Below are 17,422 nucleotides of genomic sequence, written 5' to 3'. Positions count from 1 at the left end.
CATTAATATATTAAATTTATTAATACATAAATATTTATATAATATATAATATTAATATAGTATTAATATTAACTGATATTAATATAAAATTAATTATATTAATAGGTATTAATATATTAATGATTGCAATGCTGAGAGACATCCCATTTAGCCGGCAACAAAGTATGATTCTCGATAACAATCATGAAAACGAGATAGAAATCCAACGCGAAGACGCGACGACGCGAAAACGCGATATCGCGACAACGCGACGCATCGTTGCTCGTACGGCACGATGACGGCAACGACGACGCACTAATGTGCGTTCAACGCACAAATGGGCGTGCCACATATGAGCCATTGTGCGACTCGTGGCAATGCTGTGTTGACACGCGACGCGAAAGACGCGAAAGCCGTCCGCGGCACGATGACGGCACCGACGACGCGCTGCTACTTTATTGCTCGAGTATCGCCGCGCGAATGATAACACGTAAGAAAGGAATTTGAACGTCTCGCCCCACTACAGTTCTATTCAAGTGTCTTTGTATAAATGATAACAAGGCCGTGATACATAAACAATGTTTACGCGCGCCAATGTTTACATCGCCAAGACCGAATACCATGTTATTGATAATTCGCCGCCGAAAATATTTTGCGTACTATGACGTACATACAAGCGGAATATTAAATTATCAAGTATTTTAAATTATAGATATAGATGAATTATTTAATAAACGATTAATATATCACAGAGCTTATCGTTATGTTAATTATTTGGACTTGCGATTTGACTTGCTTATAAAGAGAGAAAGAGAGAGAGAGGGAGGGAGAGAGAGAGAGAGAGAGAGAGAGAGAGAGAGAGAGAGAAATCGCGGCCAAATAATAATTTACAATAATTTACAAAACTAAAACATAAATGTTTTATTTCAGAAAATAATTTTTTGTAAATAATTTTAATGGATTTATGATATTTTTAATTAAAATGACAAAAACATGATATATAGTTTGGATAATTTTTACTTAGATAAGGAAAAAAATATTTCATCTAATTTTTAAATTTATATCGAATTGAAATTTATCCGAATAATATCGCATTTTTTTATGTCATTTTATTTTAAAAAATCTTATTAATCAAATAAAATTACGTTCAGAAATATAAAAATTTTATAAAGGTTTTTATAATATTCAATAAATGCTCTCGTTAGACACTATTTTTGCTCCGAAGCATTTGGTGGACAAATGAGGGCAAAGAATCTTGTTCTTCAAGCGAAAATAATGTTAAGCGAAGTTTTTATATGTATAAGTTGCTTAAAATGCTTGATAATTTTGTTTCAAGAATAAGAAAAAAGTAAAAGCAATTTATTGTAACTATCTTCTACATGTTATATACTTAAAAACTAGGAAAAAAATTATTAAGAAAATTTATTTTAAAAAATTTTTATTTTATGTCACATGCGTATATACATAAAAATACTTCAATAATAACTTATTATCGCTGTCCGTAATATATAATGGCAAAACATCATGCACAGCTATATAATAAAACATTAATAAATCCATAATATTTCTCTGCAATTTTGATCCACAATTATGGATCTAGCACGCACATGCACCAACCGGTTGTTTTACCGTAGCACCAAAAAGTGAATCTGGCCATGTGCCGGCTCTAAAATGGATCTAGTTGACGTTACTCTACCAGCTAGAAAAAGTGTCTTATGAAAAACGGCGGCGTGACCCCTTTTAGGCTTCTCTTTGATAACACAGCATGAAATGGTCATCTTACTCAATATATTCGTCTCAAAACTTTTTTAGGAAAACCATATATTTATCTTAATTTTCAAGTTTATATTATCTTCACGATATTTATACAAATAATTATCACGCGATAGATATAAATTAATCTCACCCGACACACAAATTATATAATTGAAAATTAAATTATAAAATAATTTTAAATTTTAATAATTATATGTGTGTGAGAAAAAAATATACAAATAATGCATTAATAAAATTATTAATTAAGCACACACTTCTCATCTAATTAAATACACAATAATTATATATAATCATAAAATCATGAATATGCATATAATATTGAGAGTTTGAATTATTTCTTTCTGTTTTGACGATAAATAAATACGAATCATTTATGTGGCGTCATCTAATGAGAATGCAAGCCACTCTCGTCACCGTATTTAGTATGATGTTTTTTTTAGCTGATACAATAGCGTCAACTAGATCCATTTTGCGTCAAAATGGATCTAGATGGCGCTACTGTACCAACTAGAAAAAGCTTCGTACGAAAAATGATGTTGCCCCTCTCATCTCATGCTTCTCTCTGTTATTCCGAGACCACGGGCTCTAGGCTTTAGGTTATGTCGTCGTGTTTATAATCGTTCCGATCAAATTGATCCGCGCTCATCTCCCCTCGCGCGCACGATCCGTCATCGGCGGATTTCAGGCGGATCGCCTGAGCGAAATATGAGAAGGATACACATCGTGACATCGACTGGGACATCGGCCGAAAAATCCGCAGCCGAGCTATTGTGTCGTGTTCGCGAGCTAATTAAATAACGACCCAAGGTTCGCATCTCTTGTATCCATTCTTTTTTTCTGTCTATCTCTCTCTCTCTCTCTCTCTCCCTCTCCCTCTCTTTCGTTTCGTCTCTGGTATCTGGTATCTGAACTATGCAGATATATCCACGTAGGCGACGATCGAAAGAGAGATTTTTTTTCGCCTTTGAGAAGGTATACACCTGGTTTGCGTCGCGATCGATTTCATGCGTGACGTTTTTCGTCAAAAGTACCGCTGCGAAACCTTGTCCTATTTCTGTAAGTTGCATGTGTGATGTGCGTACACTTATATATATATATATATATGTATATATATATGTATATATATATATATATTATGTATATATGTATATGATATGTATAGTGGCACGTGATTACTCGGCTGTGTGACATTCGCGCGTAATCGTGGCCGGTTACGAATCTCTTGTGACCTTGTTGAATGTGCGTTTCGTCGTCGCTCCGTCTTGTGGCTGCATCGTTTGTTTATACAGCTTCAAATACATAGCTATATAGAAAACTGTTGCTTTATTACCGATTTTAAGAGTAAACGCTGCAAAGAGAACTGATTTTTATCTGGATCAATGTTTAATCGGGTGTTATACAGATAACAGAAATGTCAAAATTTAATAGACTAGTCCGAATACGTTTTAATTTCTTTTGTTCTTAAAAAAAAAAAAATGGAAATTCAGTGCGTTATTTAGAGATGCACATTCAAAATTTATTAAATATATATTTTTCAATAAAATGTTCAAAGAATGATTTAAAAAACTAATACAGATTACCTAATTGTCTAATTAATTTTAATCAATTTGTTATAAAACTAATATTATAATAATAATTTGCAGTAATATTAATTGAATTAATTTTGAATTAATCATCTATCTGTATAATAGATAGATTGAGCTTTTGATATCTTTCCAACGCTAACTGATGGCTCATCTTTCACAATACAGAATATTTTTATCATTCATTGACAGAATACATCCGTGTTATGAGTGTTGGTTTATCCATGTATGATGGCTTGGAGAGTGAGAATACTCTTGATAATGGCCTTGATAGCACCGGGAGTACTACAAAGAAATTAACTAGAGGTATCTCCCGTGCAACTGAAAATGCCGCAATTGTGTCTTATGCTCGCTCGCAATTGGCAGCTTTAGGGGCTCTTGATACACCAGAATACACATTTTCATTGCCAGACTTATCTGTATATCCAGGTATTTTTCTGTGCTTTAGTGTGAATGCTGTGCAAATATTAAGTTCCCTGGTTAACATGAAATTGACATTTCACATTTAGATTCATTTCGCAAATTTTTGGAGAAGGATCTTTTAGAGAACGGATGTCTCAGTTCCTTGGAAGCTGCAGGTCGTTTAAATTGGTGGTACAAAAGTGGAAGCACCAGAATCCTTTGGCCATTGGCAACATCAGGAGATGGCAACTGTCTACTTCATGCTGCGTCATTGGGGATGTGGGGTTTTCATGATAGATTACTTACCTTAAGAGAAGCATTGCATAATACTTTGACCAAAGGAGAATATAGACATGCTCTTTTTAGGTATAAAATGAAAGATGTTAATCTTAAAGATAATTGAAATAAAGTATGAATATATATATATGTATATATACACATATTTTTTAGGCGATGGAAATGGTGGCAAACAGGCCTAAATGCAGCTGCTGGATTATCGTATACGGAAGCGGAATGGCTATCAGAATGGCAAAGTATAGTGGATATGGCCTCTCCTACAATCAGAAACCAAACCGCTGCCTCTTATCAGAGTCTCGAAGAGGTACCACAACATCCTCCCATCTCCTCGTCCAATAAGGATGGCTTTATTTTAGGAACTCTACAATTTACTTTCGTTTTAGATACACGTTTTAACCTTGGCCCATGCTTTAAGAAGGCCTATAATAGTCATTGCGGAAACTATGCTGAAGGATGCTGATGGAGTAGCCTTAGCACCAATTCCGTTTGGTGGAGTGTATTTGCCTTTGGAAGTACCACCTTCGGATTGTCATAGAACTCCTTTATTTCTAGCATATCATTCTGCTCATTTTTCCCCACTTGTGACTGTAGACAGATGCAATGATTATGGCACCGCATGCGGCGAAGGTGTCAGTATACCACTAGTGGATCCAGACACAGGAAAATTATTGCCAGTCTTATTCGCTGTAGATCCTGGTCCTGACTGGGATTGGGTAGAAGGTTCACGAGAGTTGTTAACTTGTACACAGGATACTGTACGTTAATCATCTTGTATATTTATTAATAGACTGTTGGCAAAATAATTTCTATTATTAGTAAAATAATAGAGTCTTCTTTATATTTTATTGCACACAGATGGAGATCTTGTTGCGACAGTATTTGGACTGCGAGTATCAAAGTTTTACATCCGAAGATATTGACAGGCTTTCCGATACAGATGGTCCTTTGTCGAAGACAGCAAAGCAACTGTTAGAGGTCGCGAAACAATTCGGTTCTATTGGTAAATCTGTCAGTAAAAAAATATGGTCTATGACTAATAAGAGGCCAAAAAGCCCGCCTTCTTCGAGCGGCGGAATTTCCACAGAAGGTTTGTTGTGTGTGAGGATAAAAAGTAGACGTCATCAGTTCGTGGATCAAATGCTTCAGAATTATCTACAATGTGCTCATGCAAGGTATTGTGACGAATTATGCGATTTTGTTGTATTGAAGAAAGATTATATAGATTTGCTTTATGTTTTGTATAGATATTTGCAGGATCATCAGGTAGACGATACAGGTAGCGAATTGAATTATGGTGCTGGAAAATCTAAATTTTACGCTGCCAGCGATCGCGGTAGTCATGCGAGTGTTAGCAAACTGTTACCCACTAACACAAATAAAGATCACACGCTTTATCTTTCGAGGTAATATGGCAAAATGTAAATCGCTTAATCGTACATCAAGAGATTCCGATCCATAAATCAATATTTTTTCCATAGATCCACATTTTATAATGACCAATCTTCGTCAAATAATATGGGGCCAGAGATTTGGAACAGTAGTAACAATTTAAAGGTATGTCAAACAACTCTTAAAAGAAATAAAATTTCTTGAGTAAGATTGTACTATTTATATGTAGGGCACTGTACAGGAGTGCCGCAGCGAACACTGCCAATTCTTTGGATCGCCGGAAAACGGATACTATTGCTCGCAGTGCTCGGCTAATCGAAGTTAAGCAACCGTCCTTAATCACACATGACAATAATCTCGATTTAATATCGCTCGAATTAAGTTATTAAATAATTAATATAATATTAGAGATATAAGATATACAAGAGATAAAGCTTATGAAAAATATCCCACCAACCTATTGTCGGTAACATTACGCTATTTGTTTTTAATTTTATTTCTTTTTTCATGTTTTCTTGTATTTATTAACATTTTCCATTCGAAAACGGCATATCAGATGCACAGGGTTCAAGTAAATGACAATGCGTTTATAGTACATCATCGCATTTCCAAGTGATGAAAAATTTACAAACTTAGCAATCAGAGAACAAAAGTTTTCTTTTCGTTTTTTTTTTTAAATTTCGATATTGTGCCTTCTGTCGTGTATGCGCGGAACGAAAAATGGAAATACTCCTTTATATACTAGTTATAAAAACCTTTACACCCACAACTACCTCCACAGTTTTCAATTATAGAGTGTGGTCGGTATATATAATTATTAGTGTTTTATAATTATTTGTGGATTCCAAAGGTTGATGCGGAAATATTATATTTATAATCTCAATGTCCTGTGCAATTGCTGTGTATGTAAGCTGTGTGAAAAATAAACCATATTTTTATATACACCAGGTCATCATTTACCGTTGTATAGAAAAGAATATATGTCAGTTAAGAAGATACACAAACCCAGTATTTTGCCATAATAAAATGTATTTACATATATTTCTCGCATTAGCCTATCATCATGTGAAAAAGGTCATAATTAATTGTAAACGATTAATATTACCTGACACATTATCTACCTACCTACTTACATTCACTAATATATTGCCAAAGCGTGTGCAGTAGTATAACGTTAATTTCATTAATAATTGTGCGAAGAAATCTTTCCGTTTGTATGTATGTACAAAAAAAAAGGAGAAAAAAGTGCTGTCTAATATATAAAATTATGTCAATATTCAGAATTTTTACGTATTTCTAATTATTAAATAGTTAGAAAAAACAAAATAAGAAAAGATATTACAATATATATTGAAGGAACTAGGGAGAATGTTTATATATTAGCTACAATATTACTACAAGCGCAGAGTATATGTTTTAGACGCTATAATGAAATTTAAATATCCTTTTGTCTTTATTTTATCGTTTAAACACTTTCAACATCCCACCTCTTGGACTTTCAATGAAATAAATCGCTAATAAAGAAATAAGTAAAAGAGTACCACTTATATATTTTGTGTCTTTAAAATTGAGTTTCATATACTATTTACAATATCAGTCATACGAGCACAGATACACTACCACAGAGTCGATTAGCTGTATCCGATATATCTTTCTTACTTAAGTGATAAGCTTATGTTTAACCCAGTTCATTTGGAAAGCTTTATTTTGTGAAAAAAATCATATTTAATAACAAGAGAACCTATAGAAAAAATCATGAGCTAAAGTAACTTTGTGGCTGTAACATTATGCGCGTATAAGTTCTATCAGAAGTTATGTTTCTCAAGACACTTAAAGTGTTGTTCACAATTAAAATTAAAATATTTTTAATAAAAGAGAGTTATCCGTTCTTAACATTGCGGTTAGGTTTGTCATTCAACAACTCACGAAAAGATAATTAATATAATTGTTGTTAATTTCGCTTTGTAATTGCAGCCAAATCTGTAAGGCAAAAATATCGAATCGATTACATCGTCGCTTGATATATGTATGTACGTTCATATACAAATAATTATAATAATATCAATAATATTAATAATGTAGATCTCCTAGAGAATATGAGAGAGAAGCGAAATTTATTATTAATAACTTTTAACAGGTCTCTTCTTCGGCAGCTTATTTTTTTTTCTTATTCCTATATTGGATTCTTCTCTCTCGACAAGTTTGTGTTATAACATAAATAATTATCCCAAAAAAAAACGCAAATTTTAGATACAAGCATTACGATTAGGATCAATTGATGCACCATTTACAACTTTGAACATGGCGTGAAACTAGATTCCCAATATAAAGTCGAATGTGTACTTATAGTACTTACATATGATCATTTTTATTATCGAATGTTTTTCATTGCAAGGTAAATCAATTGGCCCATTTTCTATTTGAAAGATTCAAGTGCCAGCCACAACACAACAAGCAAAGTGCTCCTATATATTCATAGTACTTATATCCATACTGTAGCACATATTGCTTAAGTTAAAGAGCTTGTAAACACGGGATTCTCTAATTTCGTACAACAATTAGTAACACTCTAATTTTTCTCTTAATCCTCGCTCAGCGAAAATAGGGCTATTTTTTACCTGTGATTATTCTATTCATTTTTTCATTTTCACGTCTTTCCCTTCTTCAAGGAAGGAAGGGGGCCGTTTATGACATTTATAATGTATAATACGTATACTGTATGCATAATTATACATATATGTACAAAGCAAATAATTTGAATTTTTTAAACATATCATAATAAAAACATAAATAAAAACTTATCATATAAGTGATCGAATGTGCTATAAGTCTGATAAATATTTTGGCAGTACGAGGATTAAGAAATATTGTCTTTCACAAACCATCGACAAACAGACAGCCCATATTACTCTGTATAATAAAACTTAAAAAATGTGAAAGCATATAGTACATAGACTTATGTGACTACCTCACTTTTCTGTTTTTTGTACACAAACAAAAACTTATGATTATGATAAACTGTAACAAAGTCGACTTGTTTCAAAGAAACATATAATAATTGACGATGGTTTAAAGAGAGACATATATAATTTTTTACTTAAATCGTTTTTGGAGTGTTTGATTCTCTTATGCCAAGAGAATGCTTACTTGAATTTTTGTAGCGCGTCCTGAAAAGAGAAATAGAGCGAGAGATCATCCGGTTTAGAAGCTCGTTAATTTATTAATCTATACAGAACTGATATATATATATATATAATAATTAGCGGTTCGGTTTTTTTGTTGTATTAATATTATTTAAGAAATGGATCACGATTCTCCGTTGCCACTATCGTCGCCGTCCTCATAATCGGTCGCGCTTAGCTGCTCGTCCTCATCGTCATCTAGCTCATATTCGTCATCGTAGAAATCTGTCATGTCTAGCTGTTGTTCGGCTGGCCTCGCTCGAGTCTTTATGCAGTAATCTTCCAGAGTTACGGGCACGACGATACCTTCCTTTTCGGCTTCCATTTTGGCAGCTTGGGCTTGTTTCCTATATAAATAGAAAACACATGCATGAAATATATATTGACAAAATACTACCTAGCCCATTACGGCCTATGCTCGCAACAGATATTCTTAATGAGCGAAAAAAAAATTATAAAAAATATAGAGTGAACTTATAGGTATTATATTCCGTTAAATTGGAAAAAAGTTCCCAAATTTCAACAATTATAATATATATAATTAAAAACAAGATCTCACGTTGTTAAGTTATCCTAGATTTAAGATTTAACCAGATACTGCCTTATCAAGCGCACTGCCGCTGATATATATTCTTATATTTTATATGAGATTGAGTGTACACATATGTATTTTTTTAATGATACAACTTCAATTATGCATATTTATGTATGATTGAATGCATAATTTATGTATAATTTAATGACAGGAAAAAACGTAAGACTCAATGCATATTGTTTACAATGCAAATTATATTAAAATTATATCATCGTTTTTAAACAATCGTTCTTATTTTGATTATAGTTAGAGGTAAATAATAATAATTTTCCTAGATAGATTTATGTGACTATTCCAGTATTTAAATGTGTACATTATGTTGCTAATAATCTCGCGCCCGTTTTCGCAGCTATCTATCACATATAATATAACTTTTAGCACGCTATTATGAATCCAATTTGGCGATATAATTCCAACGAAAACGCGCACAAAGTTCTATGCGACCGCGTGACGTCACGCGACAGCATTATTGACGAGATCTTACCTTATGATATTTTCATATTCTTTGTCTCTCCCTTTGGAATCACGCCAACGTCTATACATGACGGATGCGTCCACGTTGGCAGGACTATATGTGTTGGGTTCGTTCAACAACGAGATCACCGAGAGCAGGATAGTTCTGACACAAAAATCAATTAATTATCCTAAGAGTCTCGAAGATTATAGCTCTTACAAAGACAATTTTTATTTTCTTTTTGTTTTACCTGACATTTTGCGTCGGATTCCACCTCTCGCAAGGCAGCTCGCCGCTTTGTGGATCATCTACGGGTGGATGCAGGATTGATATGCACAGATCACCGTTCTGTACAGAGAAAGAAAGACTCTCAGACCTGTATCGATTTTCTTAACATTTTTACTGCCCACCTTTCTTCATTTTCGCGACTAATAATGTATCAGACGCTTTGTCTTGTTATGCGACGAAACGAAATTCACGCATGTTATTTTCAGAAGTTTCGCTCATCGCATTGTACGTTCGCTTGTTTACTCTCGCTCTTGCCGAATTTATATATACTAAACAACTATTTAAAACTTAAGAGTACAATAGGAGGCTCGCGCGCATCATCTTGAAAGGATATTTATGTATAATCCTATTTTCTATTTAAATATATTAAATATATTATGATTTTTTTAGAAGATAGAGAGAAATTAAGGAGAGCCACATCGTGCAAAGCACGGTGACCTCGGTACTTCTTCCGTGTTCGTTGCCTCTGAGAAGGCATCATCACTCGAAGGGCATGGTACCTTTTCGGTCGTGATTACAGAGAAATCATCGAGGACATCGCGATTCATGCGCTCTACGCCATACTTGGAGACGAGAAACTTCCGAGATGATCTCTGAAGCTGAGATTATGCGTATACGTTAACGCGCGACATCTTACATAAAAAAAAAAATCAATACATGAAAAAAAAAACGTGACTGTAAATGTCGTAAAAAAAAGAAAAAATTGCGAGGTCTCGTCGCGCACGTTTCCTCATAAGATCGACTCTATCTCTCCTGCGCGAAGACGTTCGGCAAGTAGGACAAGGTGCGTCGTGGTTTCACCGTGGCTCGGAGCTCCGAACACTTCGTAATAAACCGCGAAGGCGAAGGCGAGCTCCTCGAGTAAATGCCCGGCACTTGACACGACCGACAACGAGATAGGCATCGCTGTGTTCGCGCATGCATTTGTATGTAAAAGCGGCTACGTACATAAGATCGCGCTTATTACAATCGGTAGAGCTTCGGATCCATCTAGAGAGAGACAGAAAGTACATATCTATTCCCGAATTTGTATTTTGATACTATCTTCTTCTTTCGCGTAGAAAGATGTAAAAGTTTTAAAAAAGATAAAATTGACTTTATATATATTTATGATTTTCTATATTTTATTTATATTTGTAATTTTCTATCTTTATTTATATTTATAATTATAATTTTAAATCGCTGTTTATATATATATAATGGTTTGATGTCAAAATCACTTTGCGTATACGAAGCCAAATTAGACAATGCCTTTGTATTTTTTATTCTTTGTCTACTGCGTACGATAGTTTATACTATACTATATCTATACTGTACATTGCTGACGATTGTTTACGCGTAGACCGAGGAAGATTCGCATAATGCGGCAATACTCACGTACATACGTATAAATAATATGAATTTCACGACGGGGAAAGTTGGTCTGCGAGAAGAGCGAATCGTACACGTGTTAAAGCACCGTACACACTGTATATACCGGGTAACCTTTCTACAACGATCTGCTTCGATTGCGAAACACCTTTATATATTGGAGCAGATGCTGTTTCTTCGAGAATTTGCGCAATGTGTAATAGATTATCACCGAAATAAAATTTTACGCGGTGGAGGAAAAGCGGATATGAGTCGCGTAATTAATTTTCTTTGTGTAATTAAGAGAGAGTTACTCTTCTACAGTCTGTCCCGTTGAATCGCTGTATTTACACTCCGCAGTTAATACGGCTTTATAATCACGTTTAATGTATAAAGAACGGAAATGATATATAGAGTGTACTAAATTTCACTAGATATTTTGTATCTAAATGTATACTGAAATACAAATCTGTATTAAACATACAGATGTTCTTAGCGTCTTGAATATACAATGGAAATAAGACCCTAACGTTGATATTTGTAATGTATAATAATTACAGTTGTATAACAAGAAGCTATTTGGCTTATCAATCGATTAGCAAACAGGTCAACCGTTTTGGGCTTTCGAGTCGAGATAGGAGGAAATTGATACTAATGTAACACGCATGAAGCACATGTGAAAAACACTCGAGCAATATAAAAATAGAGCAAGAAATTTATTTTCTGCAATTTAACGATTAAAATATTCTTTACCGATCTACAAACATTACGTACGTATCTACAAATATTTGATTACGCCTTCGTGTTTGTTTCCCCGTGATATATACGTCATCTATTTTATTTCGTATGTAACTAATAGGGAGATGCTGAGAGAGAATGATTTATCCGTAAACTCTAATTAATTTTCTCTTCGACAGCCCAGACTTAAAAATAAAAAAAGATGCTCGCGTTTGCCTCGTTACTTATAACACGTTCTCGTTGCCATCCCTATCGTCGACGGGCGAGTGGACACGGATGTCCACACACGGGCTTTCGACGGTCATTGACTTCGCTTCGCTAGCCTCCGAAGGGTCATACACGGCGAACGGCGAGCAGTAGATGCGACAAACACAACAAGCGAGGTCGATAAGCATATGGGAATGTGATAGTTTTGTGCAAAGGCAAATGGTACCATCGTTAACACGTAAGAGAAGAACGCGGAAATAAATACACATTCTCATTCGACGATTATCTCGATCTCTCGAAGGAGAAATTTTCCTTTCCTTCGTTCGCGAAATTTTAATACTTTAATCGTGAGACACAAAAGTAGCGGTTCCGGTTTCGATAAGAATCTCATATAAATATAAAACTTCGGGATATATATTTCTATTTTATATAATTAATATTTCATTTTACAGATAACAAGCTAGAATAGGAGAATAAATAATGGCGAGATTTAAAGACCGCGATGTAGTACTTGTGCGTGTAGCAAACGATCGTCATGCTTTCAAAGTGGCGAACAACACGACGACCACTTCCTCGAGAAAGAAGTACTCGCGGATTATCAGCGGTCGCGCTTCGGACTCGCGTTCCTCGCTAATCGTCGCGCGAATTCACACGTCGGCGGATGTGGCGAAATAACGGGAATCGCGCGCAAGGGGGGGGGGGGGGAGGGAAGAGGAAGGGATTTTACGAACGTTGAACATCGCGCGTGACGATGCGAGTCCGCGAATAAATATAGTATGGCGACCGGACGTACCGAGAACACGGTGGCGATGATATATCAATATAAATGCAACCTCGAACGAGAAACTACTACGCAACGCGCAATTTTTCGAGTCGACTGTTTTTACTTTCTTTTTTTACGCTCCAGCCCTCCCTCCCGTCCTCCCGTTCGCCGTTGCGTTTCGATGAGAGGCGACCGGGAGGAGGGTTTGGACGAGCCGGATGGTTTCACAAGCGCTGAAAGTGACGATGTAAAAGCTGATGGTTGTAAAAGCTATGGCGGCGGAGGGTGGAAGATAAAGAGAGGCGGACACAGACACAGAGCGGGACGGTCGTTATACGATGCGATGAGAGGCGGGGTGAGAGACGGGATGAACGGAAAAGGGACGCAAGGGAGAGACGGGAAAGACACGCACGTATACACCACGGGGCGAGGAAAGGGTCGAAACGGGGAGGGGAGGGAGGGAGAGGAGGAATGCGGGGGATCGATAATTCCCGTATATATTCACTCACCTCATATACATTCGGGTGCCAAACTTTTGTCATGAAACGAATGCTCGGTGGACTGTACGGATAATCCGGCGGGAACTTCATGTGTGCCTGAAACATAAAGAAAATCGAACACGGTCAATCATACATCGACTCGAGATATAACTCTCGCTCCCGACTCCGGCGTCGGGACACCCACGCATAGTCTCTACGCATCTTTATCCTGGGGATTGGAACCGTTATAATTTCGTACCGAGTTCAATATCCACGACACATGCGAAAAAAAAAAAAAAATGTACCCTACGTTCAGCCATTGTCACGAATCAACGTGGGAAACGATTTCTGTCTCGAAATTCGAACCCGCTGAAATTATACCGATTTTAATACCTGCCTATACGAGTCTTTAAAAAACTGGTTCCTTTTCATCGAGAGAGCGTTCATGCGCTCTTCGTATAATTTCAAATAAACTCTTAGTCAAAGATAAAATGCAAAGTTAAAAAAAATATTGCAATCAACATTGTTCTCCTCTTTCCCACCAACGAGAGACGTTTACATTGATATATATATATATATATATATATATAAATCGATCGAATCAATGCGGTAGAAGCGAAGCGCTCCGTATAATCCACGAATAAAGACATAGGACTCTCTTCTCTCCGATGCTGCGAAAGTGGAGCAACATGGCTGTCTAGCACGTAGCCGATATAACAAGGCGAGAGATGTAAAAGAGAAGATTGGGACGCGAGCGCGACGTCGATGAGATTTGGCATTTCGATCGAATTCAGAATCTCCAGGCAGTCGCGACGATATCGATTTCCATTCCGGAGCGCGAAAGGGGCATCTGGCGTTCGATGCAGGCTTCGCTTCGTCGGGACGCTATATTGATCGCGACCTGGTCATGGCCCAAATATCCACCTCGTCCTCCGGGATAACCGCGTTCTAGAATTAACCTACTTTCTACTGTGACTACAAACTCGCGGTGTCACGAAAATTCTACTCGGAACGGTCGACGTATATTTGCAAGCTGATACGTCGTCGCTTTGAAATTTCTGTTACACACAGGCGATCTTTCTCGATTTTTCTCATTCAAATAGAGGCGGTTCATTGAAAAGATTATTTTTTGTTCATCTTTCGTAATGCGATAAATAATATTTGACATAACTTTTGCTATGATTTTTTTCTCAATGAAAAATGAAAAATGATTCGTTTATTTTATTCATCGATATTTAAGTTGCCTTGTACGGAGTGTGAAATAATGTAAACGCGTCGAGTTTTCCGATGCGATACCGCAATATCGATCACGACTATCAGCGTGCGATCTTGCATGACATTGTCAGGAGAAATATTCCGAGAATTGTCCATAATGCAGGCTTTCTATTTTTACAGCATAGAGATTTCATATGTCAACGTTTCGTATGTATATTGTACACGTATAAAAGTCGCTTTTTTATGCGAGAGAGATCGCGATTTTTAAGGATTTTTACAGATTGCTCCGGTATGGAACTATCACTTCGTCGTCTTTCGTCGCAACTCCACCGCGTGACCTACAAATTTTCGCGACCTACTTCGACAATAAGCACCGCTGGTCATCGTAACACGACGTTGTGTAACATGAGGTAGATGGCGACTTTTGAAACTATCGAATCGAGTCACGCCTGATCGATTTGATCAAACATTTTTACAAACGGGACTGCCATTCGCTCGAAAGTTATTTTACGAGATTCAATTTAGGAATAACGGAAGAGGCAATAAAAAAATATATAATATAATTTATTTCTGACGATAGAGAAAGTTTATGAAGTACATCAAAGAGTATGAAAATAAATCGACTCAGTTTCATTTATCCATCAAGTCTATATATTTTTATGCGTCAATAACTATGATAATTTAAATATTTTTCGTTCTATTCGTTTCATTTTTATCGGATAGAATTATATATTATACCTTACATATTTGTATCTATGTATAATCTGTAATTTGTGAAGATTTCTTTTCGTATAACTTTATCTCACAATTTATGAGAATAAAGGAAAAGACGAAAATAACTTTTTTCTTAGCAAAATTTCTTTTATACGAAGCTTCGTTTTCAAGTTTAAAATCGATTTTAAAACTTGGAAAATTAATAACGTATTTACATTCTTTAAGCTTGAATAGTTTCTAATAACCATATCATATATTATCAGGTTCGTCTCAATAATTATTGATACATAAAGATAAAAGTTCATCACATTTAGTAAAACGATTTAAGATATCAAGGTATTACTAAAAATAGTTGTATACATAAAAAAATTCACAATAAATTTTTTATTTTTCCAATAATGAAAATTTTTTCATAGATATTTTAATAACTACTATGAAAATAAATTTGATAACATATAATACAAGATCGTTAAAAATCGTTCGATTTAAAAAAGCATAAATATATTACTAATCTTCCAATTTTCAAAATCAATTTTTTCGAAAATTTTATATTATTTTCAACATTTTCGATTTATTAAGTTATGATTCATTCGATGAGTAAATGTTTTCTATCGAAATTACAGGACCGAATACATTGGCAATCACGTCTTCCCATAATTTCTGTATCGACTATCGATTTAGCAATTGTATAATCGCGAAAATTCTTGATACTCGCGGGACTCCCGCCATGTCTTCGCGAAGTGAAAGGATAAAGTCCGATCGAGAGACGGACTTTGTGGAAAATGACACGACGAAGTCTCCGCGTTCAATGATTTCAGATCGACATTTCGTGCAACGACGAGACGGATCGGCGTATATTCGTCTTAAACGGAATGAGATTAGGTGAAAGTCGGTTGGCCGTGCCGATCGGTAGGGCCTGCTTGCACCCAGGAATAGAATCGAGACAACGCTCGATGGCATTTTATGTAACTTGGCAAGCCGCACGTTGCGCTCTTCGCCTTTTATCGCGAGCCGTGCATAAATTCTGGTCAAGGGGCTTTCTGATAAATAGAACGTGATCTCTTTGTAAAAACATATTGCGATCATCATTACGATCGAACGAATATAAGAGCCAATATCGTATAATGCTATTAAAATGCGAATGAGATGTTGATATTTAAGTGGTATTGCGAGATATACACATAACTCGAACACACATAGGGTCATGAGAGGTTCGAAAACAGTTTCCGCGTTTGAAATTTTCCGTTTCACTTTAACAGGCAATGTCCGTTAAAAATGAATGAAGGCGACGTAATCCGATCAAATTGCGCGCATGCACAATTCATTTAGCGTTGCATTTGTATTATCGGCACGCATCGCTCAATACAACGCTCTCCTCCGATTCTGATAAGCCTCGATTGCGTCACAATTACGTTTCTAGCTACGTAACATTATCATATCTCTATCAAGTATAATTCATCCCCAAGGTTTATGCAACAAAAGAGAAAGATTATTTTATAATTCGAAGGCTATATATTTAATAAATGAAAATATTTTTATAATGAAAAAATTCATCTCAAATTTACGGGAGAAGCTATAAATAAAAGAAAATATGTAAGAGAGAGAGAAAGAGATCCGTCGTACTCTCTGGACAATGATACGCAAGTACGTAAAGTTATTCATTCACGAAGATACTTCAAACGTGGCGTAAGATGAAAGCGATTGTTTACCTGAGCACATAGCGAGCATTCACCGGTTAAGGGATAACGCGATTACGGTATAAAGTGTGGATATAACATATTAATCCACGGTGGACGCAGTCTTTCGAAATATAACCACGCAGAGAGGCAATTTTACGTGTATATACGGTGTACACGCGGTTTTACAAGAAACACGCGCGACGCTCGTTACCAGTGGTTACGTTGTGGGAAGATACATTGCGTTACGTGAATAGGCGTTCACTCGCGTTCACGACGAGGCAGAGAGTGGTTTAGAAAGCGGACACGACGACGGGACATGCAAAAAAAAAAAA

At 35.8% G+C, this 17,422-nt stretch overlaps 2 protein-coding genes across 7 annotated transcripts in view; one reads left to right on the top strand and one right to left on the bottom strand.

Moving 5' to 3' along the window:
- Positions 1 to 2,330: 2,330 nt before the first annotated feature.
- Positions 2,331 to 6,369, top strand: LOC115246104 (OTU domain-containing protein 7B-like). 5 transcript variants are annotated; one of them, XM_029824714.1, is made up of 9 exons: positions 2,331 to 2,562; positions 3,531 to 3,767; positions 3,848 to 4,106; positions 4,191 to 4,341; positions 4,421 to 4,792; positions 4,893 to 5,209; positions 5,282 to 5,440; positions 5,516 to 5,591; positions 5,656 to 6,369. In XM_029824714.1, the coding sequence occupies exons 2-9, from the start codon at positions 3,545 to 3,547 to the stop codon at positions 5,749 to 5,751; spliced, it is 1,653 nt and encodes a 550-aa protein (XP_029680574.1). In that variant the 5' UTR covers positions 2,331 to 2,562; positions 3,531 to 3,544; the 3' UTR covers positions 5,752 to 6,369. The 5 variants fall into 5 exon arrangements, with proteins under 5 accessions (XP_029680574.1, XP_029680575.1, XP_029680578.1 ...); XM_029824715.1 differs by lacking the exon at positions 2,331 to 2,562 and adding an exon at positions 2,666 to 2,811; XM_029824718.1 differs by lacking the exon at positions 2,331 to 2,562 and adding an exon at positions 2,709 to 2,727.
- Positions 6,370 to 6,856: 487 nt separating this feature from the next.
- LOC115246106 (ubiquitin-conjugating enzyme E2 R2) overlaps positions 6,857 to 17,422 on the bottom strand; it is a 15,097-nt gene continuing 4,531 nt past the window's right edge. Inside the window, exons 2-5 of one of the 2 annotated variants that reach the window (XM_029824720.1) lie at positions 13,513 to 13,599; positions 9,908 to 10,005; positions 9,688 to 9,822; positions 6,857 to 8,955 (exon numbers count right to left, since the gene is read on the bottom strand). In XM_029824720.1, the coding sequence (XP_029680580.1) occupies positions 8,733 to 8,955; positions 9,688 to 9,822; positions 9,908 to 10,005; positions 13,513 to 13,599 (543 nt within the window). In that variant the 3' untranslated portion in view covers positions 6,857 to 8,732. The remainder of the gene's footprint in view (positions 8,956 to 9,687; positions 9,823 to 9,907; positions 10,006 to 13,512; positions 13,600 to 17,422) is intronic. The other variant, XM_029824719.1, reaches the window with a different exon arrangement.

Source organism: Formica exsecta, unplaced genomic scaffold (genome assembly GCF_003651465.1).
Source record: "Formica exsecta isolate Colony F162 unplaced genomic scaffold, ASM365146v1 scaffold138, whole genome shotgun sequence".
NCBI lineage: Eukaryota > Metazoa > Arthropoda > Insecta > Hymenoptera > Formicidae > Formica > Formica exsecta.
This window is presented reverse-complemented; position numbering and strand designations above follow the sequence as displayed.